The sequence below is a fragment of the Thunnus maccoyii genome, chromosome 11 (assembly GCF_910596095.1).
Source record: "Thunnus maccoyii chromosome 11, fThuMac1.1, whole genome shotgun sequence".
NCBI lineage: Eukaryota > Metazoa > Chordata > Actinopteri > Scombriformes > Scombridae > Thunnus > Thunnus maccoyii.
Genome location: NC_056543.1, coordinates 20,481,128 through 20,495,861, shown reverse-complemented (window position 1 = coordinate 20,495,861; position 14,734 = coordinate 20,481,128). Strand labels below are relative to the sequence as shown.

Sequence of the window (14,734 nt, the reverse complement as noted above, 5' to 3'; positions counted from 1 at the left end):
TATATATATATATATATATATATTTTTTTTTTTTTTTTTTTTTTTTTTTTTTTAAATTTGAGAGTAACTGAGAGTTACTGCTAAAGTATAGCAGTAAGTACACGTTGATAAAATTCCATACATCTTCCCAGAATTTATCACTAATTTCACAATGTCAAAACAAATGAGTAACATTTTCCACATGGTTAGGGGTAGGGTCAGGCGTAACATTTATGAATTATTTTGTATGACACTTCTTTAACTTTGTTGGCAAAAAAAGAAAAACAAATAAATCCCAATAGCATTCACAAATCTATTCCAATAGCAAGTTACATTAGGTACGGAAACAACTTTTCTCTGAAAGAGTGAGCGGGTCTCTCTTTTAACAATACAGGAAATGGAAAAACAAGCATTGTCAACAGGTGTGTCTGGAGAAGGTAAGGTATAAGACCAGAAGGAACTGCATCGAAGACCGTGACTTCTGGACTCACAGGTATGTTGTAATGAGAAATAAACTCCTCATAATTAAAGTCCTCTATTAAATAACTGAAATAGCAAAACTGAATTGCTATTAAACCATCTATCACAAAATAAAGTTCTGTTTTTATATCAAATATCCTTGTTGTTCCATACTATGCACTCATGTGGAGAGAAGTTGTGTTTTTATGTCAAAGACCAAGTCAACAGACAATACTGTAGTGACAAATGAAAAGGAATTTGACACCACCTAGTTGGGAAAAGATATCATCTGGAATGAAATTCATTCCAAAATCAGGATTTTGTAATAGAATCAAGGATTTTTTTTTTAAAAGAAGTTCTTCATCCATTTAATCTTAAACTTACAATTTATCAAAATCCCCAAAATGTTATCCTCCATGAATCCATAATTTTAATTTTGTGTTGTTTCTTACATATAATGTGTTTTGTTTTTTCATAAAAATAGAAGAGAATGTGTCTGTGAGTTAACATCAGTGGATGAAGAAGCAGGTAGGCTTATTTTTGAAAGACCCTCTGCTTTGGCAGGTTCTGCCTTTTAATGAGAAGTCAAGAGAATAATTCATGACTGTGGAGTTGTGGTGCTAGAACATTACAGGTGGAGAGCAGCAACACACCTTAATGCAGTTCTTCTACCGTAAATCTATTAGAAGAAGAAGAAAAAGGTGCGTTCACGGTATACGGTAGAGATGGGAAAGATTCCTGTTGACGACTTCTGAGCGTTGGCGTCATCAAGACATGGTTGCACGATTAACTCCTACCTGTATTCACAAATCCAAATTCTTAAGCAAAAAGCCAAACTTTTCAGAGCTGACTGTCAATATCAAACAATACATTTCTTCAACATCTGAATATAGAAACAAAAAAGCTGTTAAACGTATAACCACTGTAAGCTTTACTATTTATTTATTTATTTATTTATTTATTTATTTATTTATTTATTTATTTATTACAACCTTTAGTCCCCCTGGAGTGTTTGTGATTGTAGAATCAAGTTGTATAAACAAGATGTTGTAAACTTGTATACACGTTTCAATAAAGCTGTTTTAAATGAATAAACAAAACAAGAGATTAGCTCTTATAAGTGTCTGATAAGTAACAAAATAAATTAAGTTTATTTCAGACTTATTTACAGATTTTACCCAGCTAAGATATATTTTAAAGGGAATTGCATTTACCCAAAAAAACGGGGGCCAAAACTCAAAAACTTTGTCATGAAGGCAACAGTCTTTGATATCTGTGTATCAGCATGGAGACATTGAATCTAAAATGGTATTTGAATATCACTGCGAGTCACTGCTTGGCTACATATTCATAATGGCGAATTTACAGGTAGAAAGCCGAACTTGGTTTTCACAAACGTTGATTCAAGTCGATTTTACCTTTTAATCCAAAGGCTGTAAAAAAAAATATGAATGTCTGTTTTTGTAACTATCCCTAGCTCAGACTTTGTTTTTGTCTGTTTTTTGTTTTTCTTTTTACTTTTCTCCTGCAAAGATTAATATGTCTATGATGATATGATAATATGATCACTTTGTGAAAGAGGGAATTGTAATTGGTTTTTATTTCAATAAAGAAAAAGAAGATAACCAGAAAAAATATGTGGATTTTCTTAATGGTTGCACGATTATAGAGTTGGTCGTGTGAAGATTAAAATACTGTACACTAACAATATAGCACCATATCTATTCAATTTGGGTTTAATTACACTGAACTTTGGCTGAGGTGAGGCCTCCATCATTGTGTGGTTTGGTTAGTTTTCGGTTTCTTTCAGGTAAGTATCGAGTCGAATATAAAAAAAATCAAAGCCAGTCCATGTCTTTGGCTGTATGGTCGATGTTGACGTTTTTACAAGTTGGAACCTCATAGTTCTGATAACTCCGGTGTGACGCGAACCTGGCATAACGCTGTAGTATGGATGTCGGGAAATGTAGTTTTTTGTCCGTGGCTCTCAGCTTTGCTTCTACAGTACATCACCGTTCGCTGCTCTACAGTTCCCGACATGCCCTCTGGCGTGAACCGGTAGAAAGAGTTGCCGAATGACAAGTGAATTTACTGAACGCTGTGTTTTCTATCGAGAGCAGCTGAATAACTTCACTTCATCTCCTGTGGATTAAGAAAGTAAGTAGATGCTGCTTTCGTTGTCATGAGTACAGTAAATTTAGAAACCTCGTTGTTGTTGCAACTAACGGCCGCTAGTTTTGAAAGGGTTAACGCTAACGTTAGCTGTGAGCCGAGTTTTGTTTTCTTAACGTGCTTCGGTTGGAAGGGGTTAAGCAATGTTGGCTGGGTATGTCGTGTTAGCCGTAGTCTGAATAGACCTTTTCTCACAGTATTTGGAAGGGTTATGTCGCAAACAAGGTTACTTGAACTTAATTTATCTAAGAGGTATAAGGGAAACATTGAGTAGAAAAGTCGTTACGCCCCCTGAGGAGCTCATTGCACCAGTCAGTGTTGCAACGATTAACGTTAAGTAATACAGCTGTGCTTCTCGTTTTTTTAGCCTTTATCTAATGATAGATATCTACACTCAGACTAAGGATTTTATTGATCAGTTGTGTGTGGGTGCTAACTATGCATCACTGCCACTAACTTACACCATCAACATCATTGTCATCATTGGACTTGCCAGGAACTTAATTGTCAGTTTAAGCAGGTTAGTATATAGTTCCGCATTACACAGTAACGTTAAAGATAAATAGTTAAATAGATGTCAAGGAATGACAGAAAATTAACCATTTTAGTTATTGTTTAGGAGGTTTCACTGGTTCGAATTTGAATACTTGCTGGTTTTCTTGTTCTTCTGTAATGTTAAATGGAATATGTTTGGACTTACATTGTATAGACTAGGCCTAAATGATGAAGAAACTAATTGAGCGACTAATTTTCAGATTAACTAACTAATTGTAGTTGCAGCCTTTCTTAATGCAACAAGCAAAATTATTTCTGTTAATGTTGTCATTATGATAAAAGACCTTCTTCATCTTCCCCTTGATAGTAATGCTAATGCCTAAAACTATTTGTCTGTTTTATTCACAGCACAGCCATGAGGAATCTTTGGACCAAGGTAGGTGTTTTTGGTTCGATGTCCATGGCTTTTGGCTCATTGCTGTGGTCACAGAAGAAGACTGAGTCAGACCAGGTTTTTTCCAGTTGCTCCTCTGCTGACACAAATCTCACCTCTCCCTATGAACTGAAACTGGTCCAAGTCCTGTTCCGACATGGTGCTCGAACACCGCTTAAATCAATACCTGGCGTGATGGAGGTAAAACAAATTTTTTTCTGCCTCTCATCAACTCTTTAATACTTGTCTGTAAAGAGGCGCTTTGTCACACAATAACTTCTTTGTCTCGGCACATTTGCTTCATCAAAGGTCCAATGGGTGCCAACCCTGTTGGAGCCTCCAGCACACACCCACATCAACTATGTAGTGACAGATCTTCATGGTGGCCCCAGGCCCCCAGCTCCTGTCGAAGACAGCTACCGGAGTAACACACTGACCGTGAGTAGGTGTGTTTTGTGTTGTTGAATTCATTCAGACAAGAAAAGAGCTAAAGGGAACATAGGCGGGTGCTCCAGCATGTGCAGCTGGTTTCTGGTAAGAGATGCTGTGGGAAGATAATGAAACACATGATAAATATATGTGTTTTTTTGTTTTTTTTTTAAAAAAAAAAGCTTTATTATGTTACAAAGGAATCTTTAATGGGGACATATTATGCTTTTTCTGATTTTCTGTTATTTATATACTGTTATGATGTCAGATATCTATGTTAAACATGGTCAAAGTTCTAAAACTTGAGGTTAAAGTATTTAGAAATGCACCCTGAAAATCAGACACCCAGGAGATCTCAATTTGTAGATCTCTCCAAACTGATCCAAATATAGCACAGATGAGGTTATTTTGGATGAAGTACTTTTTATAGAGTGTATATTTTGGTGTTCTTGCCTTTGTACAGGTGTGAAGCACCTTATGTACTCATAAAGTACCTCATTCTCATATTCTTTCAGTAAGCCTCTCTCCCTCTAGTGGCCATTAAGGGGTACAACAAAGCCTGCATACAACACTGAACTGGATTCATTCATTCACCTCCCCTGTATAATACTGTTGAACTGTGTGTAGAGCTTCCCAGTGGGATACTGTGTCCAGTCTGCCAACTACTGTGTCCATGGAAATGTTAGTTTCCTGTGCTTAGTTAGCTGCTTCACTAAAGAGGTTTACTGCACTGGATTTAGCTTAGAAGACTAAATCCCACAATATGGGTTCCTGCCATCCTCGCACCACATTCAGTTTGGAATCCTGCACGCAGGTGTGTGTATGTCTGTTGGGCCAAATCTGCGAATATACCTTGATCCTGTTTGTCAAACTTGGCAGGGTGGCACGTTCCCCGGTCAGCTGACCACAGTGGGCATGCAGCAGCTGTATGAGCTGGGCAAGAGGCTGAGGAAGAGATACATCGAAGAGGCTGCCTTCCTCGCCCCCACCTTTAGCCCAGCTGAGGTCTAGTAAGTGTTGCACATCATGATGGGGAGCAAGAGCACACTTCTCTGTACTATACAGTTTTGATACATTAGGATGGTGAGTGCAGGTCAGAGGATATCAGCCTAAATTCATTACTATTTTCATGTTGGCTGCCTTCCATGACCTATTTTTTCCATTTTTAGTGTGCGCTCCACTAACATTGTGAGGACCATCGAATCTGCCAAGTGCCTGGTAGCAGGGCTCTTCCAGCAAAAACAAAAAGGTGGGGTAGGAATCCATATGTGCATGATGTCATTGATTCTCTTCTGGATCTCATCTGTTTTTGTAATTTTTCTGTTCTTCTTTACATGAAGAAATTGTACCCATATTAACAACGGAGGCAGAGTCTGAAATCCTGTATCCTAACTACCATGGATGCAAGCTGCTCAAAATCCTTGGCAGGTATGTAGAATATATTTTAATACCAGTCACACCGAGCTTCAAACATCCTGTGGTCTCGCCATCCAAAACTGGAATTTTGAATGTGTTGTGCAAAATTATAAGCAGAGCTGAGATCCCTGTGACAGGTTGTCATAGTGTATCTATGTTTCCTGGCTGACACGGTGTGTGTTCTGTGCAGCCACCGTTGGGCAGAGTCGTCCACTCTGCCAGACATTGCAGCAGACCTGCAGAGCATCCAGAACGCGCTGGGCATCGCTGCTCACCAGCACGTCGACTTCATCCTCATTAGAGACGACATGGTTGCCAGAGAGGTGACACCGCCGCATCATGATTCATATGACATTCATTAGATCTCACCACAAGCTATCATAATACACACAATTATTATTAAGGCAAGCTGCTAGTTATATAAGATGAAACTCCATAACAGATTTCAGCAAGTTGTGGGAGATTTAAGTAAGTAAAAAAAAAAAAAACAATGTTCCAATGAGATTTGAGCTTTAACGCTTAAGATATTTACACTTAAAAGCCACAACTTAATATAATTTAAAAATCAATCAATAATTGCATAGATGGCAACTTTTTAAGATTTTTAAATCAGTCTTCAAAAGTGATTTATCACTAGATGAGAGACTGAAATAGTTTTTTGCAAAGTTGAATCATTAGGGTGATATCAGACTGTAGAGGGTTTCAATAGATGTTGTACACACTGGGAAACTCTACAAGATCAAGAACACAACAGGAGGAGCATTTATTCAGCCTTGCTGTGTTTTTTCCTGATTGACTGTTTGTCCTCGCTCGCATTCTCTCTGATTCATCATTTACAACCCATTGAAACTAACAGACAAAATAAAGCAACACATGTGTGAGTTAATACAGCCATAGTCAACTTTTAACTTTTTAACTTTATAATTCTACTGATAGATTTTACATTCACAACTTACTTACGGGGAAAACGGCAAATATCTCATAATGTGATGAAAGTGCTGGAAAACAGCAAAAGCTTGACATTTCCTTGTGAGGTTTGTGTTGCACAACAGCATAGCTGACACTGACTGTGACAAGTTTCTGCACAGACACACGGCCTCCCCTGCCCGCCAGTGCTGGACACCTGGAGAGACATAGTGGAACAGAGAGCCGTGGACATGATGTGCCACATCTATGAACCCAGCAAGAGGTTAGATTAAACAAAGTCAGCAGAGGAAGGGCCTTTTTTTTTTTAAAAAAAAAAAAAAAAAAAAAAGGTCAGATTTGAGTTTTAACAATAATCCTCTTATCAATGTCAATAAGGAACATTTACCTAACTGTTCTGTATTGAGTTCAACAGGCCACTTTTTGCTTTGTCTGTGGCAGTGAAAACTTGCAGCTGTGTGTGGGACCCCTCCTGCACATGTTGTTATTCAATATTGAGGAGAAACTACAGGGCACTTCATCAGAGCCAAACAGGTTAGACACCCCAAGAAGGAAACACCCATTTCTTACACAAATTGGACTGTGTTTGCTCTTTAAAGGGTCCAATATTGAAATCCTCTCTCAAACAGGAAGTTGTTTTTGTATTCTGCACATGACACCACTCTGATTCCCTGTCTGATGGCTCTGGGGATTTTTGACATGAGATGGCCACCGTATGCAGCTGATGTCACTCTGGAGCTGCACCAACACCGGCAGACCAACGAGGCCTTCATTAAAGTGTCATACTTAGGCCAGGTAGGGGGTGAGAATGTGGCTCTGTTTATATGATCAGCTGTTGCATGTCTCCCTTGTGTTTTACTGAAGGTTACTGTCTTTCTGTAGGATCATCTTCTTCCAGGCTGTAGTGGAGTCTACTGCCCCCTGCAGGAGTTCAAACAGGCCCTGTCAGCGTACTCACTGAGCTCTGAACTCTACCAGTCGCTTTGTAACAACACAGAGGGCATGACCAAACCCTGAACCTTCCAACAAATCTTCACATGTGAACACAGTGCTACCCAAGGCATAAACTCAGTCACCATGCATCATGTGTTTTAACACCTCCAGTACTCACTCCATCCATCCAACATCTGACTGCACCAGATGGAATTTCTTTTTTTAACACAAGTCCTGGATTACAACCGTTTTTTGGAGATCTTTTAGTTACATCAGACTTTTAATTTCACTATTCATCATTCATGTAACCATGGCAGACGCATGTTCTATTTAAATAAATGAATTAATTTAATGGTATATTGACAAGTGCATGTGCAGAATGGTTTTGCTATGCACAGTATACCTGATATCAGTTGCTAAGTGCGTATTGTCTGTCTGCATGCACTTAATCTGTTTGGCTTGATAAATAAAGCTGTTGTTACTTTTTTATTTTTCATACTGTCTATAAATTCCATAAGAGGACCAAAACCAACAATGTGTTAGTTACTTATCATGTCTATGATACTCAGTCCTAAGTCCGTTCATTCCTACTGAAAACATAAACCTTTAAAAAATAAAATGAATCGAAAAAACAACAGGAGTAAATTGTGCATTTTTTAGATCTTCCTTCAGCTGTGGATTAGTACACATTTCATGAGCTAGTGAGTATTTATGGCACCAGGACTGTATATGGTATGTGAGATTGACTTTTTAAATAAAATTAAAAAAAACACATGCCTGTGTTTATCATATTAAGGAACATGTCACCCAGTGTAACAGTGTGGCTCATTGGTGTGTTTTTAGTAGTTTTTGGACAATGAACAAGGTGTATGGCATCATTTTAATAGGATAAAAAATTATTGTTGGTTTTGGTGTTTTCATGAGAATTATTGACACGAAAAATATAGAATATCATCAGCCTTATAAATTCAAACCATTTAAATATTTCATGTTGGACAAAGTAGAACTGTTAATGCTTGTACCTAATTGCTGATGCAATTATTCTGTCAGTTTGGTTGTGTTTACAACCAAATATTTCATATTCAATCATTTTGTTCCTCAGGGGAATACTAAACATATGTACCGTATCTGTTTATTAACAAAGGGTGCACAAAATTGTGGTAAATTGCACAGTAGTGTGAATGTCTTCATAACCATGTGGAACCTGCTATATTATGTTTTAAGAGTGAAACATTAGGTTGCTTTCTTGCGTGGATAAGTTTGTAGTATAGACCACAGTATAATGTATGCATGAGTACTTGCCCATGATATAGACACGAGTTTTACTGTGTTACAATAACACACACTGTACCTCATCAGTGGGAGTTTCCCTTGACCTGCTGCTTAGAATATAAAAAGGTTTGGTTTGGATTGGTGAGGCATAAATAATGATTTTCATCAACATTTTGTGTGTTGTTTTTTTTTTGGCTTATTTCATGTAAAGTAAGTAAAACTTCAAAACGCAGGTGAGTGAGCACAACTAGTTTAGGCAGGGTTCAAATCCATCAACATGCAACTATTTTGGAAGTGTAGTGTCCTCTGGAAATACTTCCTGGTAAAATGTCAACTTGGCAATGAATGGCTTGCTCTCCTAGTTCTAGCTGAATGTTGGTAAAGCTGGTTTGACATGTAGAACGACAAAGACACCACCTGATCCACATAACTGATTAGATATGAATAGTTGAGAGCCATGTGGATACATGCACGCACACACACACACTCCATAGACAACATGTATATACCAAAACAATATCTTTTATTTGTAGTCCATCACCACAGCCCTGGTAGGCTATTCTGCACCAAAGCCAACGGAGAAACACATGACAAGCTTATACAATAGAGAAAAGAGAGGAAGTCAACTGGATGGTAAGCAGTGCGTGTTTACATTTCTGTGTGTCTCACTCCGGACGCCACACCTGCCTGACTAAATTTTACCAGATCTACCTAGCTCTAGTTCTATAATACCTGGCATACCTGCTGTGGCATTCAGCCACACTCCATTCTTCTGAACATTGGGGGATTATTGCTGTGGGAATGATTATTACCCAGAGTCAACAAGAGAGTCAAAACAAAACAGGAACACAACAGGAACAAGAAGAACACACATAGCACATCTGGGTATTAGCGATATTATTCACGCTGGCGAAAGTTGAGTCCTGAAAGTTTTGGAGCACCAAGTCAAATGTCATCCACAAATTGTTGTGTCACACAATGTGCTGCAAAGCTGCCAGGATCCTCACACTTCGTGTGTTGCTCTCAATGGTAAAAATAGAGAAAGAAGACGCTTTCTGCAGACGGTCCATGTTTGTGCTTTTTTAATAATACTATTATCTTAATGAGGTCATAGTTTGGTTTGTTATACACTGGAGTTACAAAGGAAATTAAAATAGACTAAAATTCGAATAGCCCACCAATGGTAAACAGTACAGTATTTTTAGGGGGCATTCCTCCCCCAATGAAAGTTGGGTAAGAGGAGTTGAGAGGTCACTGATAGAATGCCTATACATACAGACACATACATACATACCACACAAACATACAGTCTGTCAAGCACGCACACGCACTCTCACACGTATATACTGTACAGAAACAGTCAAAACAATGGAGCCAGAGACAAGATGGAGTTCCACTAAAGTCTTCACAAAGCACAAATTCTTCTTAATCCTTTCTCTTGTTCCATACCACTTTCATGACAAATTTGTTTTTTTAAATTTGAAAAAGTAGACATATACTGTAGCATCTCCACGCTGACTTTTAGTTAGGTTGATTCCTCTTTGATGTTGAAGTCATCTTTATAGTCAGATAATCAAAAAAACACAAGAACAGTTTTGCGAAATTGATGCACAACAATCCCATACATTCTGAAGTTCATGAGTCAAAATTAAATGTTCTTGTGGCAAAAGTACTCCAATCTGGGCCTGTCCAAGTCTCCATTGGAATAGTTCCCACAGGACATTATTAGGTGACTGGTTTGCTCCATTCTGTTCATTTTGGGGTACATCCTCGCTTGTATTATACTTCCTTTATTTGAGTCCATCAAATTTTTCTCAACACCCTCCACACACCGTGACCTTTACTCCATCCTTGTGTATTGTCCAAGAACATTCTAGATACAAAGTTTCTGATGGATTAGAACATTCCAGGGCCCGGACTGAACCCCATGTCCATGTCACGTGGCCTCATCTGACCCCCCATCATCATTGTCTGCTGTGGGGGGCCGCCCATGCCCTGCAGTGACATCATCATGTTAGGTGAGCCGCCAGGGCCTGGGTGGGCCATTTGTCTCCCCTGCATCATCCCTCCCGGACCCCCAGGGGACATCATCCGGTGCTGGGGGCCCATCATGCCTTGGCCCATGAATCCTGGTGGCCGCATTGAGTTGTGGCCAGGGTTCCCCATTGGCATGTCTTGGGGGCCCATTCCCCCACCAGGCCCCCCTGGCATCCCCCCCATCCCCTGCATGGACATCGCCATCCTTGGTGGACCATCACCCATCATGCCCTGCATGGGGAAACCAGAGGGGTGTGGTGGTTTGCCCCCAGGATTGTCTCCTCCACCACGGGGGAAGTAAGACAGAGTCTGGCTGGGCTTCTCTGATGGGATTATCCTGGATAGGTCGAACTCAGGAATGCCGGACGCTCCCGGCCGCATCACCTCATGAAGGTCAGCATCACTGAATCCACCTTGCATGTTGTTGAACTCCGGTCCTCCAGGAGTATTGGGTTTGCACATGACCCCATCAGCCCCTCCCCCATGAGGCATGCTCCCCATCCGTCCTCCCATAGGTCCTCCCTCTCCCTGGAAGCCCATGGGATGGCCAGGGAAACCCTGGGGACCAGGACCATTGTGCGGGGAGAAAGGGCCCTGCTGAGAAGGCGACTGTGTAAGGGGGTAGGCCTGGCCTCGGTGAGGGTAACCTAGTCGTCCCTGGGGCATCATTTGAGGGTTTGCCATACCAGGGTCTTGTGGATTTGGTGGTATCATCATGCCATGAGGCATCATACCTGGGCCCATATTAGGGGCATTGGGAGAGGGCATCTGTGGAGGCATTCCATGGGAGAGAGGCTGAGATCCCATTGGATTCATACCAAGAGGGCTGAGGGCAGGCATGGGCCCAGAGTTTCCAGGTCCCATCATACGTGGATTTCCTTGGTGATTCATCGGCATACCTGTATGTCCGAGACAAAAAGAAGTGAAGAAAATTCAGTACAAGCACTTATAAAACAGATTAGTACAGTTATGGCTCAAGGTGGGTGGAATTGAAACTACAAACTAAGATATTTCAGCCATTACCATTGTTGTTCACTGAAGGCAGGTTAGGGGAGCGAGCCGGGGGTGAATCGTCATCAGAACTGGCAACAGTCTTTATGGCATCATGGTAGAGTGGGGTGGAGCTGGGCATTGCAAACTTGGACATCCGTGACATCATGATGGAAAGAGGGTTCTGGGATAGTGTTGGCTCAGGGGGGATGGTGTATGGACTGCCAGACGGCACGTTGCCTGGGAGGGACATGGAGCCAGATGGAGCCCCTGATGAAGGCGGGGCAGAAGGAGGGCCATTACCACCTACAGGACGACGTGATGAGAAAGAGATTAGATGACAGAGATGATAAATTTTCATTCTCTGGCAGATTGTTTTTATATGTGATGATATTAGCAATAATTATACCCCTCTCAGTATGTGGTACTTTAGGCAAAGTCAGATACAAGTTGTATGGCCACAAGAGGGAGACACTGGACCTTAACCTACCCCACCCCTCATACAGATGTGTTAACTTAAGTGATGTACCTAATAGATAGATAGATAGATAGATAGATAGATAGATAGATAGATAGATAGATAGATAGCCCCCTTATCCATTTTATTTTCAGTTTTGTAGATCAATTCTGATTTCAAAGCACTAAAACAGGCCAATGTCAGATAGTCTAAGTCAGATAATATTACATGTGATATTTACAGTCCTTGAGGCCAGTGATTAAAAATGCAATACTAAACTTGTAACCAATAGCTAAAAAGTCAACACCAAACCATTTACAAAAGATATCACAATATTAACTAAATGGAGTTTTTAAAAAATGCACTGAAAAAAAAGATAATTATGTTATTAAATACTGAATGAAGAACATACACAGGTGCTGTTGAACACATAAAAAGGGAAGAGAGAGATTGTTGTACCTGGCTCCATGTTCCCCATCATGTTTGGTGAGGTGATACTGAGGGGGGGCTTGCCACCCTGAGGTGGTACTCCAGGACTCTGCATGGGTGGTTTTGGTGAAGAGGCCCATCCTGGAGAGGGGTTAGGAAGAGAAGGAGACCTCATATGAACAGGAGAAGCGCCTGCTGATCCCATCATGGAGTGGGGGGACTTCATTGGTGCTGACGCTGGAGGAGCTGGAGGGGCATTCGGGCCTGTGGGGCCAGTGAGCATGCCAGCCAGCTGGGACGGTGTCTGAGGGGATTTGAGGTTTCCAGAAGGTGAACCCATCATGGGAGACTGAACCTGCCTCAGAGGAGGGGACTTAAGTGGGTTGACACTGGGAGAGTTCCCCCCTCCTGCCTGTACATTCAGATCTGCCGGCTTGCGGCCCCTCTGACCCTGTGAAGGGCCAGCAGCAGAGGGGAGGTGGTTAATACGGCCATTGCCTCCTGTTGGTGTAGATCTTGGATCTGGACCAAATGCTGGGTCTCCATGTGGACCCCTCATTCCTCCAGGACCCCCTGGGAAAGGTCGCCCAGGCCCCATGGGATAGTCTCCTGGCTGTGGCTGCTCAGGGAAGGGTGGCCCCTGCATGGGCCTGCCTTGTGGACCCATGTTCTCCATTGGAGGTCCTCCACCTCCTCTCATTCTCATCATCTCATCTGGACTCATATTCATTGGAGGATCTCGTAGCTTGGATGGGTGCATATGAGGTCCAGGGCCAGGCCCCATGCCAAATTCAGGTCCCATTTCTCGGCCCCCCATTCCCTGGAGCCTAGAAGATGGGCTCATAGGACCATCACCGGGCATTCTGGGAAACATACCCATGCCATTACCAGGTTCCATTCCACCTCTTTGGTGCCCCATCATCCTTTGCATGTCCATCATCATCCCAGGGGGGAGGCCCTTCTCTCCACCCATACCCTGGTGGAACATTGCTTCTTGGACCGACTGAGGGTTTGGGAAACGCTCACCTCGACCCCCTGGACCAGCAAACATCGCTCCAGGTCCTCCAGGGAAGCCTCGTGCATCTCCCATCCGTGGAGGCATGTCGTCAGGCCAGCCCATTCCAGGCCTTGGGGGTCCCTCCATCTCGGGATTCATCATACCAGAGAAGCCAGGCATCCTCTGCATGTGTGGGGGCATACCTCTGGGTCCGGGGACAGGGCCAGGGCCCATGGCCATGCGCTCCTGGTAGTGCTCTGGTGGACCACCTGGTCCTCCCCACATCTCTCCTGGGCCCATCTGGTAAGGAGGCGGAGGCCCTCGTATCATGCCACGTGGACCGTGGGGGTGCATCATCATGTCAGGAGGAAGAGGTCGGTGTTGCATTTCTTGTTTCTTCCTCTTCTCTTCGTAAAACTCCTGCTGCAGCTTTAACCAAGCCACCTGTTCTGGAGTCATCTGATCTCCTTCTCCACAGCCCCCTGGACCCCCCATGTGGGGACCCATTTCATCTTGTGGAAACGGGGGCATGTCCCTGGGTCCATGGGGTGGGCCAAAGGGTGGACCTTGTGGGCGAGGTCCTCCCGGCCCACCTGGTGGTCCAAGGCTCTGAGACTGTGCCATCATAGCCTGTAGGGGGCCCTGTTCAGACCTCCGGGGTGCACCATCAGGGCCTCCATCATGGGGTCCACCATGGGATTGTGGGGGCCCAGTTGGCGGGGCATCACGGTCATCAGGGAAAAGCATACGCTGGATATCTCGCAATGTCTGCAGAGAGCGCTGGCGATGCTCCAACTGCTCTTGGGACAGACCCTCTGTGTTGGCTTCCATGTTCAACAGCTCCTGAGCCAGCTGTTGCTGTTGTTGCTGCTGCTGGGGTGTCAGACCTGACCCACCAGAGCCTCCACCCTGCCCTCCTTCACCTGCTGTTGGAGCGTTGAGGCCTGCCTCAGGTTGGGTGATAGGGGCCTGGTCAACTGGGGCTGTGGTGTTACTGGGGCTACTGCCAGGAAGATTTTTGGATTCCATGCCTGCAGAGGATGACCCTTCCTGTGGAAGAACACCAGATTGGCTCCCTTGGTTTGATGGCTGGGGTGGGGCTGGCTCTGCCATGCCCGTTAAGGACGGCTTGGATCCAGGCTGGTGGCTCTGATCTGGGGCATGGGATGGGGGTTGCTGGGGAGGCTTGGAGTCATTTCGGAGGGCGCTTGCTGCATTGTTCTTTAACAGAGAGGGACAGAAATAGGATTACATTATGACACTCTAATGCAAGATGTTGGTGTATGTAAGCGAATCTGTGTGCATGCATGTG

The 14,734-nt window shown here is 42.9% G+C and overlaps 2 protein-coding genes across 10 annotated transcripts in view; one reads left to right on the top strand and one right to left on the bottom strand.

The window, feature by feature from the left end:
- Positions 1–2,458: 2,458 nt before the first annotated feature.
- acp6 (acid phosphatase 6, lysophosphatidic) lies at positions 2,459–8,681 on the top strand. Of its 4 annotated transcripts, none has more exons than XM_042426317.1 (12): positions 2,617–2,764; positions 3,514–3,541; positions 3,684–3,739; positions 3,848–3,976; positions 4,847–4,977; positions 5,137–5,216; positions 5,308–5,395; positions 5,574–5,706; positions 6,472–6,572; positions 6,749–6,841; positions 6,937–7,102; positions 7,190–8,681. In XM_042426317.1, the coding sequence occupies exons 1-12, from the start codon at positions 2,621–2,623 to the stop codon at positions 7,322–7,324; spliced, it is 1,284 nt and encodes a 427-aa protein (XP_042282251.1). In that variant the 5' UTR covers positions 2,617–2,620; the 3' UTR covers positions 7,325–8,681. The 4 variants fall into 4 exon arrangements, with proteins under 4 accessions (XP_042282252.1, XP_042282251.1, XP_042282249.1 ...); XM_042426315.1 differs by adding an exon at positions 2,978–3,130 and having other exon boundaries at positions 2,739–2,764; positions 3,514–3,739; XM_042426318.1 differs by lacking the exon at positions 2,617–2,764 and adding an exon at positions 2,459–2,595 and having other exon boundaries at positions 3,514–3,739.
- Positions 8,682–9,579: 898 nt separating this feature from the next.
- bcl9 (BCL9 transcription coactivator) overlaps positions 9,580–14,734 on the bottom strand; it is a 30,446-nt gene continuing 25,291 nt past the window's right edge. For all 6 annotated transcript variants that reach the window (XM_042426306.1, XM_042426302.1, XM_042426301.1 and 3 more), the window contains exons 8-10: positions 12,456–14,643; positions 11,573–11,845; positions 9,580–11,448 (exon numbers count right to left, since the gene is read on the bottom strand). In XM_042426306.1, the coding sequence (XP_042282240.1) occupies positions 10,409–11,448; positions 11,573–11,845; positions 12,456–14,643 (3,501 nt within the window). In that variant the 3' untranslated portion in view covers positions 9,580–10,408. The remainder of the gene's footprint in view (positions 11,449–11,572; positions 11,846–12,455; positions 14,644–14,734) is intronic.